The sequence below is a fragment of the Sorex araneus genome, chromosome X, assembly GCF_027595985.1.
Source record: "Sorex araneus isolate mSorAra2 chromosome X, mSorAra2.pri, whole genome shotgun sequence".
NCBI lineage: Eukaryota > Metazoa > Chordata > Mammalia > Eulipotyphla > Soricidae > Sorex > Sorex araneus.
This window is the reverse complement of record NC_073313.1, coordinates 58,473,382-58,497,720: the sequence shown is the minus strand read 5'-3', so window position 1 is coordinate 58,497,720 and position 24,339 is coordinate 58,473,382. Positions and strand designations below refer to the sequence as shown.

The following is a 24,339-nucleotide window of genomic DNA, read 5'->3' as shown; positions in this document are numbered from 1 at the left end:
CTGCTGATGCCATTTTCACCTGTGTCCCCTGAAATATGTCAGGGGCCCACTGGGGGCCATAAGACACCCTGGTTTCCCCGGTTAAGAAACACTGCTCTAGAATATGTCAGGAGGCTGAAGGAGAATATAACTTGGCAAAACTAAGTTTTAAATAGACTACAAAAAATGACTAACTGGGGCTCAAGGAGATAATATGGGGGTGAGGATAGGCGCAGGTAACTCTAACTCTGGTGCAATCCCTACCACTGCAAAGTCCCCCTGATTGATGAGAGATGGGCGTGCACCCCCCGGCTGGAGCAGCACAGAATCCTCGGGTCCTGGCACTGAGCTACCTGACTGGATGGCTGAGGATCGCCAGGAGCACCCCTCGGGTTCCCTGCAAACACAGGATTCTGAAAGCGCAAAGCATTTTCCAAAGGAACAGACTGAGAACGGGTGGGGCTTGGAAGCCAGGGCCCAGCAGAGTTTGGGGGAGCAGCTGGTGCACAGGGCTGGGGTGGAAGCGCCCTGGAGCAGCACACACTCAGCCAGACCTTTGCCTCGTCTGTTCCGCTTTTCGGAGACGTAGCGTTTTTCCCCTTTCTGAGCAGTGGCCCATAGTAACCTTCTGGTCTTTTCCTGAGTAGAACTGAAATGGTTCCTCTTTTGTGGGGGGCACATAGAGTGGTGCTCAAGGGGCCCGGGGTTCCTCTTGGGGGAGCTCTGACGGGGTATGCGGTAGCCTGACTTGGCCTCAAATCTCTGACCAAGCAAGCTCCTGGAGAACCACCTTCCCAGTCCCTGAGGCATGTACAGGTCGGGTTTTCTCTTTGATACCGGAGCAAGCTTTCCAAGGATGTCTTTGTCCAGGCCATCGGCTTGTTTACGTAGCTCCTTCGGGCTGATGGGAAACTGCTTGATTCCTGAGGTTCTGCCCATAGAGAAAACAGCCTGACAACATGTTTACAGGATCTTGGCTTATCAGGGGAAGGAAGGTTAGAGCAGAGCCCCCCACACCCCAACCCCCGGACATTTAGGGACCCTCCAGAGAGAGGGGTGAGGCTCACATCTGAAGAGCCCTGGGAACACTGAGCAGTTTGTCACTCTGGAGACCTGCCAGGCGACGCCGGATTCCCCGTAGCCCTGGAATGCCTGTGACATTTCCAGCCAAGAAAATGGAAACAGCTTACATGGTTTCCTCTGTTCTTCCTCTATGGATGCAAAACAATTGGCCAAAGTTTATCAGAACCAAATTTCATCTGCAAAGCAGTGAATTTTATGGTAATCATTTGCTAAGTCTTTGCAAAGGAAACAGGGAAAATGTGCTTCCCTGAAACTCGTATATCTTCCTGGGACCTTAGACTGGAGCATCTCTGGAATTTTTAACTTTTTGACTTAAAAATACTTTTTTTTGCAAGGCAGAGATGTTCCAGGCACACACTGTTGCTACACAGCACCTGCCACCTCTGTCTCCTGGTCCGTCTCTCCCCCAGTCCCACCCCCACTTAGCAAACTCAGTTATACAGGCCAGCTCTCGGGGTGCGTAATCAGCAACCTGTCCGTCTGTCCTTCCGGTGTTTCATTCTACTCCACACAAGGGTGAGACCATTGGTACTTGTCCCGGACACTGAGTTCTGCTTGACCCCACCCCAGTTCCATCCACGCAGCAGTGAGCCACAGCACTTCCTCTTTCCTCACAGGTGAGGAGAAATTTTTATTGTTTTACTTGTAAACTCAAATGAATTCTGATATTTTTCAATATCTGGCTACGGCTTTGCAAACTAATGTTTCTACCCTTGCATTTATCAACAACGGAGACTGTCTTAGAATTTCTAAAGATCATGTGGGTCTGAGAGATAGTTCAGTGGGTAGGGCTTGCACGCGGCCCAACCAAGTTCGATCCCCAGCACCCCATATGGTCTCCCTAGCCCCACCAGGAATTCCTAAGTGCAGAGTCAGGAGTAACACCTCTAACCATCACCCAGAAAAAAAACGAAAAGAAAAGAATTTCTATCTCTAATTAAAAATAAATAAATTAAAAAAAAAAGAAAAGAATTTCTAAAGACCATGCAAGCTAGAGAACTTGATATACACTTCAGAGAAATCATTTAGCAATGCAGTTGAACAACTAACAGTGAGATGGAAACTGGCATGAAAGAAGCTAAGAAATGGACAGACCTGGGAGGGGTGGATAGATATAATAGCAGATGTGGCTGGGGTTTGAATGCTATCTGCAATGAACCATTGTGAACTACTTTATGAAAATAAAATATAAAAAATTGGGGCTCGTCCAAAAAGTATAGTCGAAGTGACATATGCACTTATATGTTCACCGCAGCACTGTTTACAATAGCCAGAATCTGGAAAAAACCTGAGTGCCCTAGAACAGATGACTGGTTGAAGAAACTCTGGTACATCTATACAATGGAATACTATGCAGCTGTTAGAAAAAATGAGGTCATGACGTTTGCATATAAGTGGATCAACATGGAAAGTATCATGCTAAGTGAAATGAGTCAGAAAGAGAGAGACAGACATAGAAAGATTGCACTCATCTGTGGAATATAGAATAAGAGACTATAAGACTAACGCCCAAGAATAGTAGAAATAAGTACCAGGAGATTGTTTCCATGGCTTGGAGGCTGGTCTCTTATTCTGGGTAACTCAGAGAAGGGAACACCAAATAAAATGTGGTTGGAGGTCATGTGGGGGAAGGGTGAGGCAGGCGGAATACAGACTAGAGACTGAACACAATGGCCACTCAACACCTTTATTGCAAACCACAACACCTAATCAGAGAGAGAGAACAAAAGGGAATTCCCTGCCATAGTGGCAGGGTGGGGTGGGGGGAGACGGGACTGGGGAGGAGGGGAGGGATGTTGGGTTTACGGGTGGTGGAGAATGGGCACTGGTGAAGGGATGGGTTATTGAACTTTGTATGGGGGAAGCATGAGCACAAAGATGTATGGATCTGTAACTGTACCCTCACGATGACTCTCTAATTAAAAATAAACTAATAAAAAAATTGGGGCTCGAGCAATAGTACAGCGGGTAGGGCATTTGCCTTGCATGCAGCCGACCCAGGTTTGATTCCCAGCATCCCATATTGTCCTCTGAGCACTTCCAGGGGTGAATCCTGAGTATAGAGCCAGGAGTAACCCCTGTGCATCACTGGGTGTGACCCAAAAAGAAAAAATTTGAAAAAAATAAAGAACAGCAGATATGGGACTTGCGCTGCCTGAGGCTGAACCAGGGTGGATAACACTGTGATTTATCAAGCTGTTCAGAGTACAGTTAATTCAGGTATTAAGTGTTCCAAGGTCATCCTAACACCAGTGTGCCCTTTCCTCCACCAATGTTCCCAACACGACACTGCTGACTCTTGCCAGATAGACTGATCTGGGCTGAGAACTCTGGGGCCTTCTCGGAATGAGGGTGGCAGAGTCCCCTTTCTGCCTGAAAGCACAAACCCGCAGACACACCCAACACCCTCCAACATAGGAGCAGCCGAGCTCCACAAGTGAACTGCATCAAACTGCCATCCCATCAAATTGTTCCAGAGCTATAGCTCCTGAACCTTGCATGCAGTACGATATCTTTCAATTTCACAGCCCAGTAGTATCACAGCAAATCTGACTGGAAAGTTTGCATAGAAGCCCACCAAGATTGGTGTTAAAATATTATATGCCTAAAACTCAACTAACAATGACCTTATAAATCATAGTTCCTTAATAATAATAAATATGCAAAAAAAAGCCCAGCAAGCTCAGTGAGCCTAAACAATAACATAGAAGGCTCAGCTAGCACTAATCAACACAGCAGACCCTCAGACAACAACTTTAGTAACATCACAGTGAGATAAAGCAATGATCACAAATTGACTCTTATTGATCTAAGTTTTTTGGTTTTCTTTTATCTTTTTTGCTTTTTGGGTCACACCCGGCAATGCACAGGGGTTCCTCCTGGCTCTGCACTCAGGAATACTCCTGGCAGTGCTCAGGGGACCATATGGGATGCTGGGAATCGAGTCCGGGTCGGCCACGTGCAAGGCAAACGCCCTACCCGCTGTGCTATTGCTCCAGCCCCTAATCTAAGTTTTAATCATTCCATTTGCCTTTGTTTTATAACAAACAATATGAAGCAAATTTGTTTATGTTGCAAGGGGACAGGCTGGGTTGCTGGGTGGGAAGGCGGGGACATTGGTGGAAGGAAGGTCACACTAGTGGTGGGTTGGTGTTGGAATAATTAATGCCTGAAAAAAACATATGAACAACTTGGTAAATCACACGTTATAATAAAATAAGTAAATAAAAGAAGATATAGACAGGGCCACGCACATCCTTCCAGGCTCACTCTTTCCATACAAAGTTCCAGAGTGGCAGCAGGTGGCAGAGAGCCAGGTACTGACCTGTCTTTTTAGAATCCCCCCAGCCCAGTCTGGACAGGCTACTGTGTCACAGATGAGAGTCTTGGCACGAGTGAACTAGAGATAGACACAGCCTGCTCAAACCCTGGATTGGTCCCTCTGGGACCTGAGTGAGCGAACACACCACAAAGAGGGTCAGATTGCTCATCTGTGAAACAAAGGGATTCTGCGAAGAGAGATGTCAGCAGTGATCGATGAGAGGGAGGGTTGCCCCTGGTGGTGCTCAGGGTTCACTCCTGGTGGGGCTCAGGGCATCATATATGGTACTGGGGATCAGGATCAAGATCAAGGGCCAGCCACATGCAAGACGGAGCCTTTCTTCTTGTACTGAACTGCCTCTCTGGCTCCACTATCCCATTTCTCCTTTGAAATTAGATGCCTTCATGACCATCCACGATGTGAAAATGCTCTCCTGGCAGTAAATCAAGAGTATTTCTTTCTTTTTCTTTTTTTTGCTTTTTGGGTCACACCTAGAGGTTACTCCTGTCTCTGCACTCAGGAATTAATCCTGGTGGTGCTGGGGGACCATGTGGGATGCTGGGAATTAAACCCGGGTCTGCCGCGTGCAAGGCAAATGCCCTACCCCTGTGCTATCGCTCCAGCCTTGAGTATTTCTAATAGGTAGCTTGACGGTGTATATGGAATCATACGGAAATCACACCTTGATTACTTTAATTACAATGTATGACCACTACACTCCAGCAAACTGGCAAAAGTTAGACTGGCAATAATAAGTGTTGGCAAGTATATGGAGCCTCAAGCCCTCTCAGCCATTCTGGTGCCAGCATACTGGAAGAACACTTAAGGATACTTTCAAGTTGAAAACACACAAACCAGGGGCTGGAGTGATAGCACAGCGGGTAGGGTGTTTGCCTTGCACATGGACAACCTGGGTTCGATCCCCAGCATCCCATATGGTCCCCTGAGGACCACCAGGAGTAATTCCTGAGTGCAGATCTAGGAGTAACCCCTGTGCATCTCCAGGTGTGACCCAAAAAGCAAAAAAAAAAAGAAAACACACAAACCATTCCACTAGACACACCGGCAGGAGACGGGTTCACTACTGCTCCCAATAACCCACCCTGAGGACCAACAAATGAATCTTTGAAGAGAGCAGCACATAGCAAAGGTGTCTCCCCACCCCATGCCAGGCTGATTTCACCGGGGCACCTCAGAGGGGGCAGGTGTGTTCCTCCACCAGCCCCAAATGAACCCCGGCAGCTGCAAACCTCCAGAACACAATCGCTGCCATGCTCACAGCCGACCTTCACAGTCTTGTCCTAAGCCCCCCACTCATGAGAATAAATCCGCTGAAAAACCCAGGTACACCAGACTGGTGACTGAAAACTCCAGGTTTCACAGAGTCAGGAAGGGAAGACCTCCTCCCATCTCCCTGCCCTTCCAGATTTCTGGCAGTCACGCCCATGAACTGCCAGTGGGCGCCATTTAAGCACATTAATGGCCATGTTTCAGAGACTCATGAATGAATCTTGGAAGAGAGTAGTAGTACATCACAGATATGCCTCCAGACCCCCTACATTTAAAATTTTAGAATTCCAGAAGTGCGCGGTCACAAAAGTGGCTCCATGACATCTCATAGTATCATAACAGGCAATACAAAATAAACTATTTAGCATCTCCCTGTGGGTGGTGGTAGGAAAATTCGAAATAATGGTGATGAGAAGGTGTAATTGGTGGGATTGGTATTGAAATATTGAATGTAAACAATTACTGTGAACAACTTTATGAAAATAAAATTAAAAAATTAAAAAAGAAAAAAATAACCCATCCCGAGAAGCAGCCCCCTGCTGCCGATAGCAAAATGCATATGTGAGTGACTCAGCAGTGCAGTACCCCACAGCGGTGCTGACAAGCTACAACCTTGAATGTCATCAGTGAATTTCCTACAGTGGGAACAGAAGGAGCCAGGTGCAGGGGAGTTTGCAGTTTCCATTCCTAGAAGCCTGGAAAGCAGGAAGAGGTGCTTTATGGATCCAAAGAAAGCAAGGCTGAAGAAACACTGACATGGGTGAGGGGGCCTCGGAGTGGCTTAGTGGTGGTACACAGGCCTCCTATTTGTGGGTCCCTGGGTTCAATCCCCAGCACGGCTGCAAAACATCAGGAATGTCAGGACTGTGAGTGGTGCGAGGGTGGGGAAAGTTGGGTTATGAATTTGATTTGTTTTATTTATAGTCTCCAGGAAGAGAGTATGGAGACTGAAGTTCTTGACAATAACTAGTTACATGTATGTTCACTTCACTACTTCCCCAGTGCTGATGTTTCCTGAAACTTTACTGTACGTGTGTTTAGATGTTGCAATTTTCAAACATTTTTTTTCTTTTTGGGTCACACCCAGCGATGCACAGGGTTTACTCCTGTCTCTGCACTCAGGAATTACCCCTGGCGGTGCTCAGGGGACCATATAGGATGTTGGGAATCGAACCCGGGTTGGCCGCGTGCAAGGCAAACGCCCTACCCGCTGTACTATCACTACAGCCCAATTTTCAAACTTTTTAAATGCTTGGTAGAAGCTGGGGATTTGGTTCAGTGCAAAAGTATTTGCCTTGTATGTGTGTGGCCCCTGGTTCAATTCCTGGCATGCCCCCAGCCAACACACATACATTTCACTACCTGGTGTGCCTCCTCCACGTACATTTGGCAAATAAATTAAAGAGAAGAATATAAATAACTCGAAGGAGCTGAATAGTACAGTGATAGGGCACCTGATTGCACACACCAATTTCAATACCCAGCATCGCATATGGTTCCTCAAGCCCCACTGGGAATGATCCTTGAGCACAGAACCAGGAATAAGTCCAGAGCACAGACAGGTATGACCCCAAAATTTTAAAAAAGTAGGCAATTGAGAACTTGACAATTCTCAACTAGCACAATGAGATGAGTGTCTCCAATAAATGATCCAGGGATGGGGGGGGGGGTGGCAGAGGTGCTCATGGGCAGAGCACTGGCATGAGGCGAGCACTGTATACCCAGTACTGGCTGTGCCTCCTCCCTCAACAAAGAAAACAAACAAAGATAAAGAGAGAATCCTTGGGGCTGGAGTGATAGCACAGCGGGTAGGGCATTTGCCTTGCACGTGGCCGACCCGGGTTCGATTCCCAGCATCCCATATGGTCCCCTGAGCACTCTCAGGGGTAATTCCTGAGTGCAGAGCCAGGAGTGACCCCTGTGCATCACCGGGTGTGACCTAAAATGCAAAAAAAGAGAGAGAATCCTAAAATCTACTGGGGGGGAAAGCAGAGGAATTTCTCCATAGAAACTATCATGGCAAGGGCTGGAGTGATAGCACTGCGGGTAGGGTGTTTGTCTTGCACACGGCCTACCCGGATTCGATTCCCAGCATCCCATATGGTCCCCCAAGCCCCGCCAGAAGTAATTCCTGAGTGCAGAGCCAGGAGTAACCCCTGAGCATCACTGGGTGTGACCCCAAAAGAAAAAAAAACCTATCCTGGCAGGCCAGAGAGGGTGATATTTGTAGATGCTGAATGGAAAGTATCAGCATCCAACAATACTTCTCCTGCTACCCTATCATGCAGACATGATGGAGGAAGAAATCATTTTCAGACAACCATTAGAGACATTTATCACCACTGGCCCACCAAGAGATACTTCAGGGACTTCTAGAAAAAGGAAAAGAAATCTCATATGGAAGTATTGTAACATCTAAAAGCTATAAAATGAGGGCAACAAAGAGATTAATCGCTGGGATTCTGTTTTCTTTTTTGTTGTTGGTGTTTAGTTTTGGGGCTGCACCTGGGGATGCTGGGTGTTCGGGAGGTTCCTCCTGACTCGATAGTCACAAGTCACTCCTGACAGTGCTTGTGGAGCCATACAGGATGCCATAGATCGAACCCAGGTCAGTCTCATGCAAGGCAAGTTTCCTACGCACCATGCTATTGCCCCGGCCCCGGGACTCTATTTTCAGATTTATGGATTCTTTCCTTATTATATCCATTCTGTTTAAGTTTAGAAAAATTTTAAATTGCATTTTTCAATTTTAAATTATACATACATATATATATTTTAAATAGAGCTAATTTCTGGTGTGCTGTCAGCTGTGCTCACTTATTATTGGTAGTTTCCCTTCCATTACTGAATATGATTGCAATAAATGTTAAATATTATCTTGTTCAATTCAACATTTGGCTCTAATCAGGGTTGATCTATATAAATTTCCTTTTCTTTGGATACTGGGTGATGTCCTAAATCTTGTGTTGAAAATTTTTGGAATATATCCCAAATAATTTATCTATTCTGTCCTGAGTCTTGATTTATTTTATTCCCCTAAAATATGTATTTGATTTGTTTTCACACTTCAGCTCAGTTGAAGTCATACTAAAAAAATCTGTCTCTGGTAGCAGCTGAAATTTCTACTCAGTACTTTTGCCTTTCGTTGCAAACTTTTATTCTATCTTGGGCATGTGGAATTCAGAGATTAGTTAATATATTTAGGAATAGTCTACATACAAAATTTGCTGTGACTTTGTCACCACCTTGCTTCCTAGCTCTCATTATTAAAAAAGGAAGTTTAATTATATTTTCTGTGGCTCTAGTTGCCTCAAATTGTGTTTTGTGCTTTTCCAAAGGCTAGAAAGGTATCAAGTTTCCTACAGGAGGTTTAGTCTTCAGGGCAGAAACTCTAAAACTCGGAGCTTATTATACACGTTCTCTGTTAAATCTCCCCTTCAGCCTGCCTGCTTTGCCATCTTCTCCAATGACGTCAGAGAGTTAGAGCTGGAACTGTTGATTTCTGTTGATATTTTCTACGCGTCAGAGTTGTTCTGCAGGAGGGGGGATAGTGCAAGCAATAATGTACTTGCCTTGCAGGAAGCCGACCTCTTTAGATCCCCAGCACTGTAGATGGTCCCATAAACACCCCCAGAAATCACTCCTGAGCACAGTAGAAATGGCCCCTGAGCACCACCAGGTATGGGCTCCAAGCCCCCAAAATATAGATAGTTGTGCAAGTGTGCTAATGCAGCAGTATGAGCGGATTTCACAGAGAAGTCGCTCTTGATTAAAATACAAATCCCTTCATCTGAATTAGCTTTCCCGCCCGTATTCCAGCATTCCCCTGTTCTCCATTTGCTCTAACCCACCGACCCCACTGGCCTTTCAGCAACCTTTCAAATTAATTCTCTTTTTCTCCCTGAGAGTATTTTTGCTTGCTTCATTAAGCTTGATAGTTTTGATCGTAATTGCACTGACATATTTGCTCTTTTCTCATTAAGTTATAATTTTCTGTCAAAAAATAAAGAGCAGGAGCCAGAGCGATAGTACAGTGGGTGGAGCACTTGCCTTGCATGCGGCCAACCTGAGTTTGATCCCCGGCACCCCATATGGTCCCCTGAGTATTGCCAGGAGTGATTCCTGAGCCAGGAATAATCTCTGAGCACCTCTGGGCTGGGTGTGGCCCAAACTGTCCCTTCCCCTCACAAAAGCAAAGAGCCCAAACTTTCAGTAATTCTATGGCCTAGATATATTTGTTTCTAGGATTTTGTTGTATATTTTCACAAAATTTACATTATAGAAATATAACATTTTCTATAGATGCTTATAATACTTAAGGTCATATATACTGCTTTAAACCTGTTTGCATTTCATTTTAATTAGTGCTGTGAACGTTTTCCTATGAAAATAGAGATGCTCTTGTAATAAAAAATGAAAGTGAAAACTACGGACCAAGGAGATATAGTATGGGGGCAGAGTGCTTGCCTTTTATATGGGCAACCCCACCTGAATTTCCCAGCATTATATATATCATATATATAATATATAATATATATAATAAATATGCTTCCTTGAGAACCACCAGAATAGCCCCTGAATACCACTGGATGTGGCTCCAAAACAAATAAAAATAGGCAAGGGGCCAGAGGGATAGTTCAGTGGGTAGGGTATTTGATTTGCATGTGGCCAACCCAGATGGGCACATACAGTTGCTAGAACCAAATGGGGTCATTCCCAAAACCTTCCAGGAGTGATCCCTGAGTACAGAGTCAGGAGTAAGCCCTGAACATAGCTAGGTGTGGCCCCCAAACCAAAAAGAATATCACTTGTATCACTTGTCATCCTGTTGATCTTCGATTTGCTCGAGCGGGTGCCAGTAATGTCTCCATTTGTCCCTGTTGCTGCTACTGTAGCCCAATGGTATCTGCTCGCTCCAGGAACAGGAAGAGCCTCAAACGGTTTGTTCAGGGTTTTGACAAAGAAGTCTGACCATCTCATAGGTGGGCAGCCATGCGGTCTTTTGATGTCCTGTGGAATCCAGTCGGTAACAGTCCTAGTCTAACGGTCGTCTCTGAATCGCATTACGTGTCTGGCCCATCTGATTTTTGATGTCTTGGCAAACGAGACAGCATCCCTGATTCTTGATCGTCGACGGAGGTCAGAACTCTGGATTCCTTCTCTCACTTGAGTGAAACATGATACTCCAAGCATAGCTCTTTTGAGTCCTCTTTGGGAGACCCGAATACTGTTCTCATCCTGTTTGCGTAGGGCCCAGGTCTCTGAGGCGTATGTTAGTGCAGGAAGAATGGTGGAGTCAAAAAGATGTGCCCAGAGCCAGAGGTTCTTTGTCCTCTTAACCACTTCTTCAACACTCTTGAAGGCGTTCCACGCTGCTCTCTTCCTCTTGCGCAGCTCTGGTGCCAAGTTGTTCCTCATGTTGACTTCTCGACCCACATACACATAGCTGCTGTATTAGGAGATGTTTGTTCCATTGAGAGCAAATGGAACATCAGGGACTGGTTCGTTTTTCATGAACATTGTTTTGCTGAGATTCAGTTGCAGTCCGACATTTCCACACTCGTGGTTGAAGTCACCAGCATTTGTGCCTCTTGGCTAATGTTTGGTGTTATTAGAATGATGTCATCAGTGAAGCGGAGATTGTGTAGTTGCCGTCTATCTTCACTCCCATTCCTTCCCATTCCAGTCGTCGCATGACATTCTCAAGGGTGGCACTGAAGAGTTTCGGTGAAATGGTATCGCCCTGCCGAACCCCTCTCTTTACGTCAATAATCACTTCCTTGCAGAATGGTGAGATCCTAGTGGTGAATCTGTAATACAGCTCACGAAGGATCTTGATGTACTGAGTTTGAACGCCCTGTTTGGCTAGGGCTTCGATGACCACTTCAGTCTCAACAGAATCGAAGGCCTTCCTTAAATCGATGAACGTTAGACAAAGCGGCATCTTGAACTCTCACGAAACTTCAATGAGCTTGGTCACTGTGTGGATATGGTTGATCTTGCTGAATCCTTTTTGGAACCTGGCTTGCTCACATGTTTGTCCTTCGTCTAGTGTTCTGCCTATTCTATTCAGGATGACTCGGGTGAACAACTTGTAGACAATGGACAACAGGCAAATTGGGCGATAGTTGCTGATGTCGTGGATGTCTCCCTTCTTGTACAACAGAACGGTTCTGCTGGTTTTCCATTGGAACGGAACCTTGCATTCAGACAGGTAGCGTGTGAAGAGCCGAGCTAGCGTATTGATGAGTACTGACGGCAGATTCTTCAGGTGTTCGGGTCTGACCTAATCTGGACCGGGTGCTGTACATGTCTTTACTGACGCAATGGTGTGCTGGATTTCGGAAGGGAGGACGTTGGGAACGACATATCCATCCTGCGGAATTTGGTTTGTGGGCAGGTAGACATGGCTGTCAAAGAGATCCGAGTAGAAGTCGTGAATAATGCTCTCCATTGCCCTTCTGGAAGATGTGATAGATCCATCAGGATGTCGGAGGGCAGTCATCTTGGTCTTGTAGTTGGCGGAGGACAGGTGAGCATTATGAACACTTCTCCCGGCTTCTGCTGCATCGGCCAACACTGCTGCTCTTCTCTCTTTGAGCTCTTCCTTTATTGCTTCTCTGCACAGCTTTACAAGCTCGGACGTTAGCTTGTGGTTGCCTGAGGCTCGTGCCAAACCACATTGGCGAATGAGCTTGAGAGTTTCCCAAGACAGGAGTCTGTTTGTGGCTTTCCCACACCTTGCGTGTTCAAGGCCCTGAGTTCAGTCTTAGGCACCACCAAGCATGGCCCTTCTGGCCTGAGCACTGATGGGTTAGGTCCACATTGCTAGGTTGAGGATCCCTGGGAGTGACAGCAGGGTCCCAGCACTGCTAGACATGGGTCCTAGAACAATGAGAGAAATCCAAGCAGAAGAGATAGCACAGCAGGGAGGGTGTTTGCTGGGTTCCATCGCTGGCATTTCCCATAGGACCCCCTGAGCCCACCAGGAGTGATCCCTGAGTCCAGAGCCAGGAGTAGGCCCTAAGCTTCACTAGGTATAACCTCAAAACAAAATGAAACAAAAGACCAAAGCAATAGTACAGCTGTAGGGCACTTGCCTTACAATTTCAATGTCTCCCCACCCCCTGCATCCCATAAGGTCCCCGGAGCATCACCAGGACTAATTCCTGAGTGGAGAGCCAAGAGGAACCACTGAGCATCACTGGATGTGGCCCCAAACAAACAAGCAACAATAAAAACACCCAAAATAAATCCCATATGTTCTAATTAGTTCATTCAAGATATTTACAACCAATTTTTTTTCATGATTTAACCATCGTTTATTATTTCTTTTTTTTAAAGTTTTTTTTTTGTATTGCAATGCCTTTTATTTTATTTTTTTTAATTTTATCACCATGTGGAAAGTTACAGAGTTCTCAGGTTTATGTCTCATTTATACCGTATTCAAACACCATCCCTTCACCAGTGCCCATATTCCACCACCAAAATCCCCGGTATACCCCCCGCCCTCCACCCCTACTGTATAACTGATTAACCTCACTTTATTTTCTCTTCACCTTGATTACATTCCATATTTCAACACAAAACTCACTATTGTACAACCAATTTTTTAAGTGTGTTTGCTGGGGGTCTCTCCGACAGCACTCAGAGAGCCTGAGGGCTATTCCTGGGACATTGGTTCAATCTCAAGGCTGGTGCTGTGGACCACCAAGCTACATGGGCCAGTGCCAGTGATAGAACTTGGGACCCTGTGTTTACAAAGCATTTACAGGGGGTAAGGTGCTGCTGGCAGGTCAACCTGCACCTGTGGGGCGAGTTCATCAGCAGCCTGATGGTGCCTTCAGACTTCCAGGTACCCCCAAAATGCTGCTGTGGGTCTGACTTTAGGGGAGAGACTCTCCAAACAATAATAGTGAGTTTTGTTGAAATATTGTATGCAATCAAAGTGAAATTTATTAGTTACACAGGCGGGGGGGCTAAGGGTGGGGGGGCTAGGGGCGTGGGGGGTTAGGGGTGTGGGGCGGGCGGGGTGGAGCTATACTGGGATTCTTGGTGGTGGAATATGAGCACTGGTGAAGGGATGGGTATTCGAGCATTGTATAACTGAGATTTAAACCTGAAAACTTTGTAACTTTCCACATGGTGACTCAATAAAAAAAATGCTGCTGTGCCTTTGGCCAGACCCCAACAACTTGGGGCTAAGTTTACCAAGAAATTAAACGGCGAAAAGTTAGGTATGTGGGAGCCACACCCACAAACCACCTATGGCTCAGCTGTGTCAGCTCATTTATTAGCCTTATTTCAGAGACCCATAAATCTTTAAAGAGATCAAAAGACACAGTTCGATCAAAAGATGGAGGTAAGTGGGAACCTATGACTGAGATCTCTCATCAAAGGCCAAGACACAGAGACTATACACTAACGCTCCCAGAAGAGAGCACCACAGAATCTCCTGACCCCACGCCAGGTTGTCTTCACCGGTGGACCTCGGAAGGGGACGGGTTGAGTTTCCTTCCCTGCCCCAAACAGAACCTCAACAGCCAAAAACTTCCGTAACCCTAACTGCTGCCATGCCCAAGGCCACTCTCCACACCCAAGAGGGTATGAGCCTCACCAAAGATGGGATAAACTTCACCCAAGAGTGGACTGGCAGGAAAACCCAGGTATGGGGGAACCTGTGACTGAGGTCTCCAAGCCCGCTTGGATCGGAACTGAGCCTCCTCCCCCCCAGGTCCCCAGTTTTCCAGTAGCTTGGCAGTCAACGCCCACAAACTGCCCCCGACGCCATGTAATCTCATCAACAGCCAAGACCCAGAGACTATAAACTAAAGCTCCTGCAAGAGAATGGCACATAATTTTCTGGACATCATATTCTATCCATAACAAGCAATACAAAACAAATAGTCTAACATTGCCTTTTCGGCAGGTTTGAGTGGTGGTGGGACTGGTATCAAAATATCGAATGCAACCAAAGTAGAGAGAGAGTATGGGGGGAAATTTGTCTGCCACACAGGCAGGGGAAGGGTTGAAATGGGGTGGGTGCAGAGGAAATACTGGGGATTTTGGTGGTGGAAAATGTGCACTGGTGAAGGGATGGGTGTTTGATGATGGTATAAACGAAGCTCAAACATGAAAGTCTTGTAACTGTATCTCACGGTGAATCAATTTCCTATATCTACCTCCACTACCCAGCCACCACCATGCTCCAGGCCACTTTCCAGACACTCGGGCTGAACCTCACGCATGAGTGAAGCCCCACAGAACCAGGTAAAGCAGAACTTTGCGACCTTGGACTCCAGGCTCAACAAGACCCGGAAACAAGATCCTCTGTCTGCCTCCTACATCCTCTGACTCTCCAGGGATCAAACCCAGACGCCCCATCCTACCGGAGCCAGATAAATACCTCACGGGCTGACCTCTACTACCTCTACTACCCAGCCATCGCCACACTCCAGGCTGCTTTCCAGACACACCATAAGACACTTAATACCCATTTTCCATAATTTCCACACCATATTTGATGGGGTTCAAATATGGTGCGAACCATGGAAACACCTGTAAGGATGAATAGGGGCCGCCCCAAAAGCCTCCATCCCTCTCGGAGAGCCCTGCAAGCTACCGAGAGTTCCCCGCCCGCACAGCAGAGCCTGGCAAGCTACCCGTGGTATATTCGATATGTCAAAACAGCAACAACAATGGGCCTCATTCGCCTAACACCAAAAGAGCCCCCAATAAGGCAGCGTTAAGAAGGATGAGCAAGGAGAGGCTGATAAAATCTCAGGGATGCAGAGGCACAGAAACCAATCTCAGAAACACAGCGGCTGAGGGGCTGGAGCAATAGCACAGCGGGTAGGGTGTTTGCCTTGCACGCAGCCGACCCGGGTTCGATTCCCAGCATCCCATATGGTCCCCTGAGCACCGCCAGGAGTGATTCCTGAGTGCATCGCCAGGAGTAACCCCTGTGCATCGCCAGGTGTGACCCAAAAAGAAAAAAAAAAGAAACACAGCAGCTGCTGGCAGATATACTCCTGGACTCTGAACTAAGCTATGGCCCCATGCAGTCCTGGGAGGGGAAGGGTTTCTGTCTCTTGGCCTTTTCCCCCCTGGACAGCATGGCAACTGCCACCCTTCAGAACCAATTGGACAGAGAGGTAGAAGTTTGCAGTGATGGGACGGGATGCATGGGGAATCTTGCGATGGGGGAGGCAGAACTGGCCCTGCCTCCTGCCCAAATGAGACCCCGAAAGGTCGCCCATGAACAGCTCCTCCACTCCTGAACAGCCATGATCCCAGTGCCACAGAAACCAATCTCAGAATGCAGCGGCTGCTGGCAGAAATACCTCTGGACTTAATACCAGAATTCCAAATCTGGGCGGCTTCTTTTGCAACCATGCAACATCATATGCTTTTTGTTACCAACAATAGAAAACATACAATCTAATGATGCCATTCCGACAAGTCTGACTGTTGGGGGGAAAAGTCCAAATAATGATAGTGAGTTTCCTGTCAAAAATTGAATGTAATCAAAGTAAGGAAAGAGTAAAGTGAAAATCATCTGCCACACAGACAGAGGGGTGTGGGAGGGGGGGTATGCTGGAGTTATTGTTGATGGAACATGTGCACTGGTGAAGGGATGGGTGTTTGAGCATAGTATATGACTGAGACTCAATTCTAAAAGCCCTGTAACTGTTCTCACGGTGACTCAATTAAAAAATAAAAAATAAAAAAACTCAGGGATGAACTAGACTGCCAAAACTAAAAAGAAGGTGGATCAATAAAAGGGGGAAAATAATAATAAAATAATAAAATTAAATTAACATTCTGAATTAAAAAAGGTAATGTGGAGTTCATGCCCACTTCAATCAGCTTAGTCAATGGCTGAATAAATAGCAGTACTCCTACATTATAAACAACAACGACAACAACAACAACAAAGAAAAAAGGCACTTACAGCTATGCCCTGAGCTAGATCCCTGGACCACAAAAAGTGATTTCTAGATTCTCCACTATCACCAGCAAGAGCCAATAAGTGGGAAATAGGAATTCCTGCAACTGACTGGCCCAGGGACACAGGAATCACAGGGTCCTGGGTTTGGGCTCCAGCACCACACAGCTTTCCTAGCTGACCAGGTGTAGGCCTGGGGAGGCCACTGGGGCAGTGGCCAAAGAATCCTAGAAGTCCTGCCATTTGCAACATGGATGACCTAGAAAATAGGGCCATTAATGAGATAAGCCATACAGAGGAAGCAATAGGAGAGGAGTTTACTCATATGTGGCATATAAAGGAAACAAACAGATGAATACATGAAACAGTAAATTTTATAGCTATAACTACTTTGCTGTTACTAAAAGGCAAAGGCGGAGTGGAGGTTGTAAATGAGCACCAAGAGGCTACACATATATATCGGTCATCATCCACACCTAAAATCCCTGCTAGAGTACAGTACACTGCAGTAAATTATGAGTCTGGGGCAGGAGAGCTCGGTGGTGCCTACTGCTCCTGCCTTGTAAATATGAGACTGAGAGCACCCTGGTGCCACCTGAATGCACCGTGAATGATCCAGGCAGCTCTCTGCTCTGTCATAAAGGTGCCACTGGTGACTTTCGGCCACATCACAACCAGTAGCAGGCAAACACTTCAATGTTTGGATCAAAGCAAATGTTTAGGCATCAAAGCAAAACAGATGTCTGTTCAGTGCCACAACCAGTAGTGTATACCCCCACAATACACAGGGATGAACCTCACCATGACCCCCAGGACACACTACCGGCTAATGGGTGTAATGCACAATGTGCACCCCAACTAAATGTGCAAGGACCTCCACGAGTGTGTGTGACCCCAGTCATCACACAACACCAGAGGGAAGGGCATAGAAACCAAGCACTCAATAACAGTGGAACTCCATGAGGCATACAGGATGCAGCCACGAGACCTGACGAAACAGATCACTGGGCACTGGGAGAACTAGAAGACACATATCATAGAATGAGGAAATCCATGAAACAAGGCAGCAGCATGATTTTAAGAAGATGGCCACTAAGAATGTTCCAGAATTAATAAAAAGACACAAATTTACAAACTCCAGGAGCCCAGTAAATACCAAACAGGAAAAAAATGGAGGTAGACTCACACCAGACACAGGATCTGGAAAGCAGGCAGAGAAGCAAAGCTAGTTACCTTTAACATCACGATTTCCAGACCGAATGCTGACTTCTCAGTGGTGAAATCCAGAATACGGGTGCACAATATCTTCAATACGCTGAGACAATAACTGTCAAGGAGAAAAATAGGTCCATTCAAAACCTCAGCAGTGGGGGCCAAGGAGATGGCTTAGTGAGCAGAGTAAGGGCTTTGCATGCTGGACCCCTGGTTTGATCCCCAGCACCGCGTGGTCACCTGAACACTGCCACCAGGACAGAATGTCAAGCACCACCAGACATGCTTCAAACAGAACAAAAAAAGAATCAGGGGCTGGAGCAATAGTACAGTGGGTAGGGCATTTGCCTTGCATGCGGCCGACCCGGGTTCGATTCCTAGTATTCCATATGGTCCTCTGAGCACCGCCAGGGTGATTCCTGACTGCAGAACCAGGAGTAACCCCTGTGCATGGCCATCTGTGACCCATAAAGAAAAAAAAAAAGAAAAAGAAAAAACGAATCAGTAGCTGGAATGTCTTCTGGTTTCTCCGAAAGGTCAGTAAGAACTGGGAGAAATGAAATTAATGCTTTCAATTTCAGTGGCAAAATCCAGAATTAATTTTATTTCTTTAATAAATGCATTTTTTTGGTTCGGGGGTGGGGGGAGTGTCACACACAGGAGTTCATGCAGCGCCAGGAATCAAACATGGGCCTCATGCACTCTGACCACCAAGAGATCTCTCCAACTCTCCAACTTCAAATTTAATACCCAAGCTATCAATTGTGAGGTTATACTAAAGACCCTTTATGACCAAAGAGAATTCCATTTACTTCCTCTGCATCTTTCTCTGGAAGCTAACAGAAAAGACATGCCACCGATACCAAAAAGGAGCCCAAAATGAAAAAGAGATCGAATCTGAAAGTGGGTTCTCCCAAGAGAGAGGCCAATGCAATATCCAGAGTCTAGCTTGGCAGACTTGCAGCAGCCCCGGGGGTCTCCTGGCTCACAGAAAGTGTGATGTCTCTGAGCAGGCTGGGAGCCATGCGGACAGCTGGGGAAAGCACTGACCTTCCAGAAGAACAGGTGGCACAGGGGCCTGAGGGAGGCAAGTTTCCAACTACAAGGACCATTCACCACCAGCATGGTGACTTGTGTCTCTGTGGACTTGACAATGTGAATTCCCAGAAATGATGTAAACCAAGGAACTGGGTAGCATCCTGGAACTTACACCATCTTTTTGGTGTTTTATGGGGGGAAGGGGCACACTTGGCCCTGCTCTGGGTTTACTCTTGGCTCTGTGCTCAGGGGTCACTCCTGGTGGGCTTGGGAACGCTCTATGATGTCAGAAATTGAGCACAGATTGGCAGCATACAAGGCAAGCATCTTACACTCTAACCTATCTCTGCAGCTCCTACATCTCTTTTTGAGTTGGGGGTGGCCCCTTACCACCCTCGGGCAGTGCAGGTGGAGGAAAGCTACACCATCTTTCCAGGTGCAAAGTCAATAGATAATTTCTAACTACAGAAAGGAAGAAGCAGTACTAAGAACTAAAAGAATGGACCGCAGTGTCGGCACAAAACCTTATGCAGCCAGTTTGCTCTTTGAACCAGGCCTTTGCAAATATAGCCTGGTTTTCTACAGGAATATACTATGAACGGGTTCAACATTGTTAAATGGTTGGGAAACCAAAAGAATGTTTCATGGCACGTGAAAATGAGCCCTGAGTCCACTCGCTGCAGCACTTGTTTCCATCGGCAACGGCTGCTCTGGTGCCAAACAGGCCGCTCCGCAACAGAACTCCCCGCCTCAAAGACTTCCTCCCTGGCTCCTCACAGGAAGAATGTGCTGCCCCTGCTTGACCCTGGCTCCCTGTTTTACCCTATATAGACACTGAACAGAGAAAGGAAAAATGGTTTCCAAAGGGAGCGGAAAATAGGCAGCATTTGTTTGTAACGACAAGTTCTCTAATAGAGATCGTATTTATAAATACATTCTATTTTTTTGGCTTTTTGGGTCACACCCGGCGATGCACAGGGGTTACTCCTGGCTCTGCACTCAGGAATTACCCCTGGTAGTGCTCAGGGGACCACATGGGATGCTGGGAATAGAACCCGGGTCGGCTGCATGCAAGGCAAACACCCTCCCCACTGTGCTATCGCTCCAGTCCCTAGAAATACATTCTAAAATTCAAAGCAACACAGAAGACATGTTGGTGAAAAGAGAGAAACCTGGGCGGGAGAAAGGTCAGGTGTAAGGCACTTGCCTTGCAGGGGCTGACTCCGATTTGATCCCGGCATCCCATAGGGTCCCCTGAGCCCCGCCACCATAACTGATCATTGAGCACAGAGCCCAGGTGAAAGCCCTTAACACCGCTGGGTTTTGCCTTGTAGGCATGACGCCAAAACTCCTTTTCTGACATCATACCACACATCAGTGTGATCCAATCAGCACTGCCATTGGAGGTCCCTTGCACAACCAAAGGGCATGAGCTGAAGCACAGTGTGTGACCTCATCATAAACAGCAAAAATGGGAAGGGGAAAATGGGGATACAAACGAGGTTTAAATATATATAAGCAAGGGCAGGAAAGGAGCTGGGAAGGAAAATGGAGAGGTGAATACGCTTGTTTTGCACGCAGCCAACCCTGTTTTGTTCTCTGTCACCACATGGGGCTCTCAAGCACCTTCAGGAATGATCCCTGAGCACAGAACCAGGAGTAAGCCCTGAGCACAGGTGCAGGGAAGATGGCTCAAAGGCTGGAGCTTAGACTTGATATACTGGAGTCACAGGTTCAATCCTCGTCCCCAACTCTAGCGAGGAAAATCCATGAACACCAGTGCACTAAGCCAAGAGTAACCAAAAAATACCTACAAACCAAAAACCCAAACCAAACAAAGTTTGAACACAGACTGATAAAGCATCTAATAGCAAAGTCAAGACAACAGAAAACAAAATATAGAATGAAAGCATCAAAAGTGTCATCTTTATGTGAAAACCTTGCTAAAAAGACTCAAACCAAAACCCCACAAAGGAAACTATTTTTAAATGTTTAATTACTATGATTCAATAACATGGGGGTGAGAAATAAATTACTACATAATTTTTTAAAATCTTATGAATATAAAAGCATATGGCTGGGGACTGGAGTGGTATTACAGCAGGCAGGGTGTTCCTTGCTTGCAACCCACCTGGGTTCAATCCCCAGCATCCCATATGGTCCCCTGAGCGGTACTAGGAATATTTCCTGAGTTCAGAGCCAGGAGTAGCCCCTGAGCATCACCGGGTGTGATCAAAAAAAGAAAAAAGAATCATATGGCTAATAACAAGTAACTTAAGGTTTGGTTCAAACACTTGCTTTTCTGAAAAACAATTTCAGCATGTTTTTTGCTTTCGCAGCACACCTGGCTCTGAGCTCAAGGGTCACTCCTAGCAGTGCTCAGAGGACCATATAGGACACCAGGAATTGAACCTGAGTTGGCCTCGTCCACAGCCATATTACCTGCCTGCTATACTATATCTGTCCCGTCCCAGCATTTATTTATTTTTTTTCATTTTGTCCACAAACTTTATTCTTTGGGGGAGAATTGGGTATTTATTTTAATACCAAAGATTTCCTGGTATTATAGTTACATATGAAACAAATGTGTATAAACTGCATTTAATATGCTATGAAACATCAGCATTTTTTTAAAACAACAAGTTTAGGAAAAAAAACTTTAACAATATCTCTAATAAGAAACAGGCTCCACCTTTTCTAGAGAGAAGCACAAAGAGGAAGGTTCAAAACAGATGTTCCGGTATAAAACAGTAAAGGAAGGGTAGGAGGCAGCTCAATGGGGTCCGTGCTTCATCTCCAACACCACCACCCCCAAAGCGCCGGTGACCCTCGTGAGAACTGAGTATCGCAAGACCCCAAGCCAGGAGTAGCACCTGAGAATCGAAGGGTACAGTCCAAACCCCTCCTCCAAAGTGAAGGGCGCCAGTAATACTACTCAAAGGCAGAAGGCATTCTCTTATGCAAGAGCCCCAGGCTCAGCCCTGGTCCCCTAGCTCCACTGAAAGTGACCCCCAGTACTGAGCAAGCACTAGCCCCAATAAACAAAGAAAACTGCAGTAAAGGATAGAATAGGTATTTCAAAAGGAGTAGCACAAACAGCAATCAATACCCTCAGGGAAATACGAAACTTCAAGGAAAACAGGCAAATGTGGATCAAAGCAAAAATTAAATGTAAGGGGCTGGAGCGATAGCACAGCGGGTAGGGTGTTTGCCTTGCACGCGGCCGACCCGGGTTCAAATCCCAGCATCCCATATGGTCCCCTGAGCACCACCAGGAGTAATTCCTGAGTGCGGAGCCAGGAGTAACCCCTGTGTATGACCGGGTGTGACCCAAAAAGCAAAAAAAAAAAATTAAATGAGATTTTCTCTTCCAGCAGAATGGCACACAATGGCACTCACATATTTACTAGCGGAGATCAAGAGGTTCAGTCGGAGTCTTGATGAGCAATCGAGCAAGTGGAAAAGATGAAAAATGTCAATGCATGTCTGAACTCAGACATGTCTGAACCATAGAGAAAGCTGCATTCAGGGTCCTTGGGGCTTTCTCTAGCGCAGAAATTTGGAACCCCAGTGGGGACTGGAAATAGCACCCCTAGGAGTCAGCCAGCTCTAGGACGTTGAACCCAGAGTCTAAACTCATATGAGTGCTGATGGAAGATCAATAGGAGCACCTCAAGTGAGCCATCCATCATGGCAGCCTCTCTCTCACGGGACCTAGGGATCTCCTGCAACAACCCAAGCGAGGAGCAGCCAGATCTCTCGAGACTTACCCCACAGAAAGTTCTAGGGCAGCACAGAGTCTACATGGTGTTCCCGAGCACTAATTCCACTTTGGTCTGCTGACAAATCCTTCTGGGGCATGGCCATGGGAGGTAGCCATAAACCGTATCATTCTAGCATGATTTTTTGGTATACTGTGATCAAATGCATGAGTCATAAAGTTCACCGTTGGAACTACTTTAAAGCATGACATTCATTTTTGTACATTACCCGCATGGCGCAAGGGTTATGTCATAGGTGCAGAACTTTTTTCTCTTGAAAAGGAATCCCTGGAGGCACCAGCGGAAGTATACCTGTTAGTGTGATAGTGTGCAGACAAGTCTGCACACATTCAATGATATGGGACAATGTTCAATATAGAAACAATTAATGTTCCAAATCCCTTGACTGAGTTGCAAGCAGGGGCGAGAAGGAGCAGTTGCGTGGAGGGCTCAGCGGAGGGCTCAGCGGAGTGTTCAGGGACGCGCTCAGCAGGGAGCCTAGCGGAGGGATCAGCGGAGGGATCCGCGAGGGGGGCGCGTGGAGTAGCCGTTGGCACGCCGACACGCACTCGGAGACATTTGATCTGCGGACTCTGAGCTGGCGGTTGCTATGTCCGACATGGAGGCAGAGGCCATCATGGCCGAGGAATCAAAACCTGATTCGATGACCGTACAGGTCCTTCGGGACTTGGCCAACCGCCTGCGCATCCGTTCCATCCAGGCCACCTGTGCCCTGAGCTACGGGTAAGGTGATAGTGTCCAGGACTGGCCTCGGGAGTGCGGTGGCCTTGCTAACCAAAAGCCATTTGGAGCCGTTGGGCTCAACCGCCACGTAGACACCGGGCAGGGTGGCTGCGTCTGCCCTTGAGAGCCAGCTGTTTGGTCTATGCCGGGCCCATGAGCTTCCGTGGGTGGCCTGAGGGGAGAGGAGCAGCTGGGCATGAGGATCACCGCGAGGGTCGTGGGGGAGCGTGAGACAAAATGCCCAAGCCCGGGCGTGGACGTTGGATTTGGGGAAAATGTGAGGGCGCGAGGCATGGGAGCGGGTCGGGTGGCCTGAAGCCCTGAACGGCCGCGTGGGGTGGGCAGGTAGCGGGTCACGCACGCGCATGCGCAAGAGAAAAACGGTTGGGAAGAAACGGTTGGGAAGGTCGTTGCGGAAGCAGAGTGGGCGTGAAACTGGGCAGGGCGGGACCATTCGGCCGGCAGATGAGCGAATAGGCAGATGGTGTGGGGTAACAGGGCGCGGGGACGGCAGAGTAGGGGCCTGGCAGAGCAGGTGCGGGAGAGAAGAGGACAGTGGCGAGGCGCAGGGAGGATAGTGGAGTCAGCGCGGGAGAAGACTGACGCGGGCAGAATGGGGCAGAGTCGGGGCCAGGCTGAACCGGTGCAGGAGCGAAGAGGCAGTGCGGGTAGAGGGGACAGTGGAATGGGGGGGGGCAGAGCCAGGCGCGGGAAAGAAGAGTCAAAGGGTGCGGGTGGGGGCGGGGCATATTGGCGCCACAGAGTCGGAGCCGGCACGGTGCGGTGGGGCGGTGGGGGGACGGGGGAGGAATTCCAAGGTTCGAGGACTCAGGCAGGGGGGGGGCGAGAGCCTGGAGAGGGAGAGAAGAGGACAGTGGCGCGGGCAGGGAGGAGGCAGACTTGGGGCCTGGCCGAGCTGGCGCGGGAGAGAAAGGAGCCTGGTGCGGGAGTGAAGAGGCTAA

General features: G+C 47.3%; 1 protein-coding gene across 1 annotated transcript in view; it reads right to left on the bottom strand.

The window, feature by feature from the left end:
* TEX28 (testis expressed 28) overlaps positions 1-22,868 on the bottom strand; it is a 32,451-nt gene extending 9,583 nt beyond the window's left edge. The window contains 1 exon segment of the mRNA XM_012932246.2: positions 22,863-22,868. Within this exon segment, the coding sequence (XP_012787700.2) occupies positions 22,863-22,868 (6 nt within the window).
* Between the last annotated feature and the right edge of the window lie 1,471 nt (positions 22,869-24,339).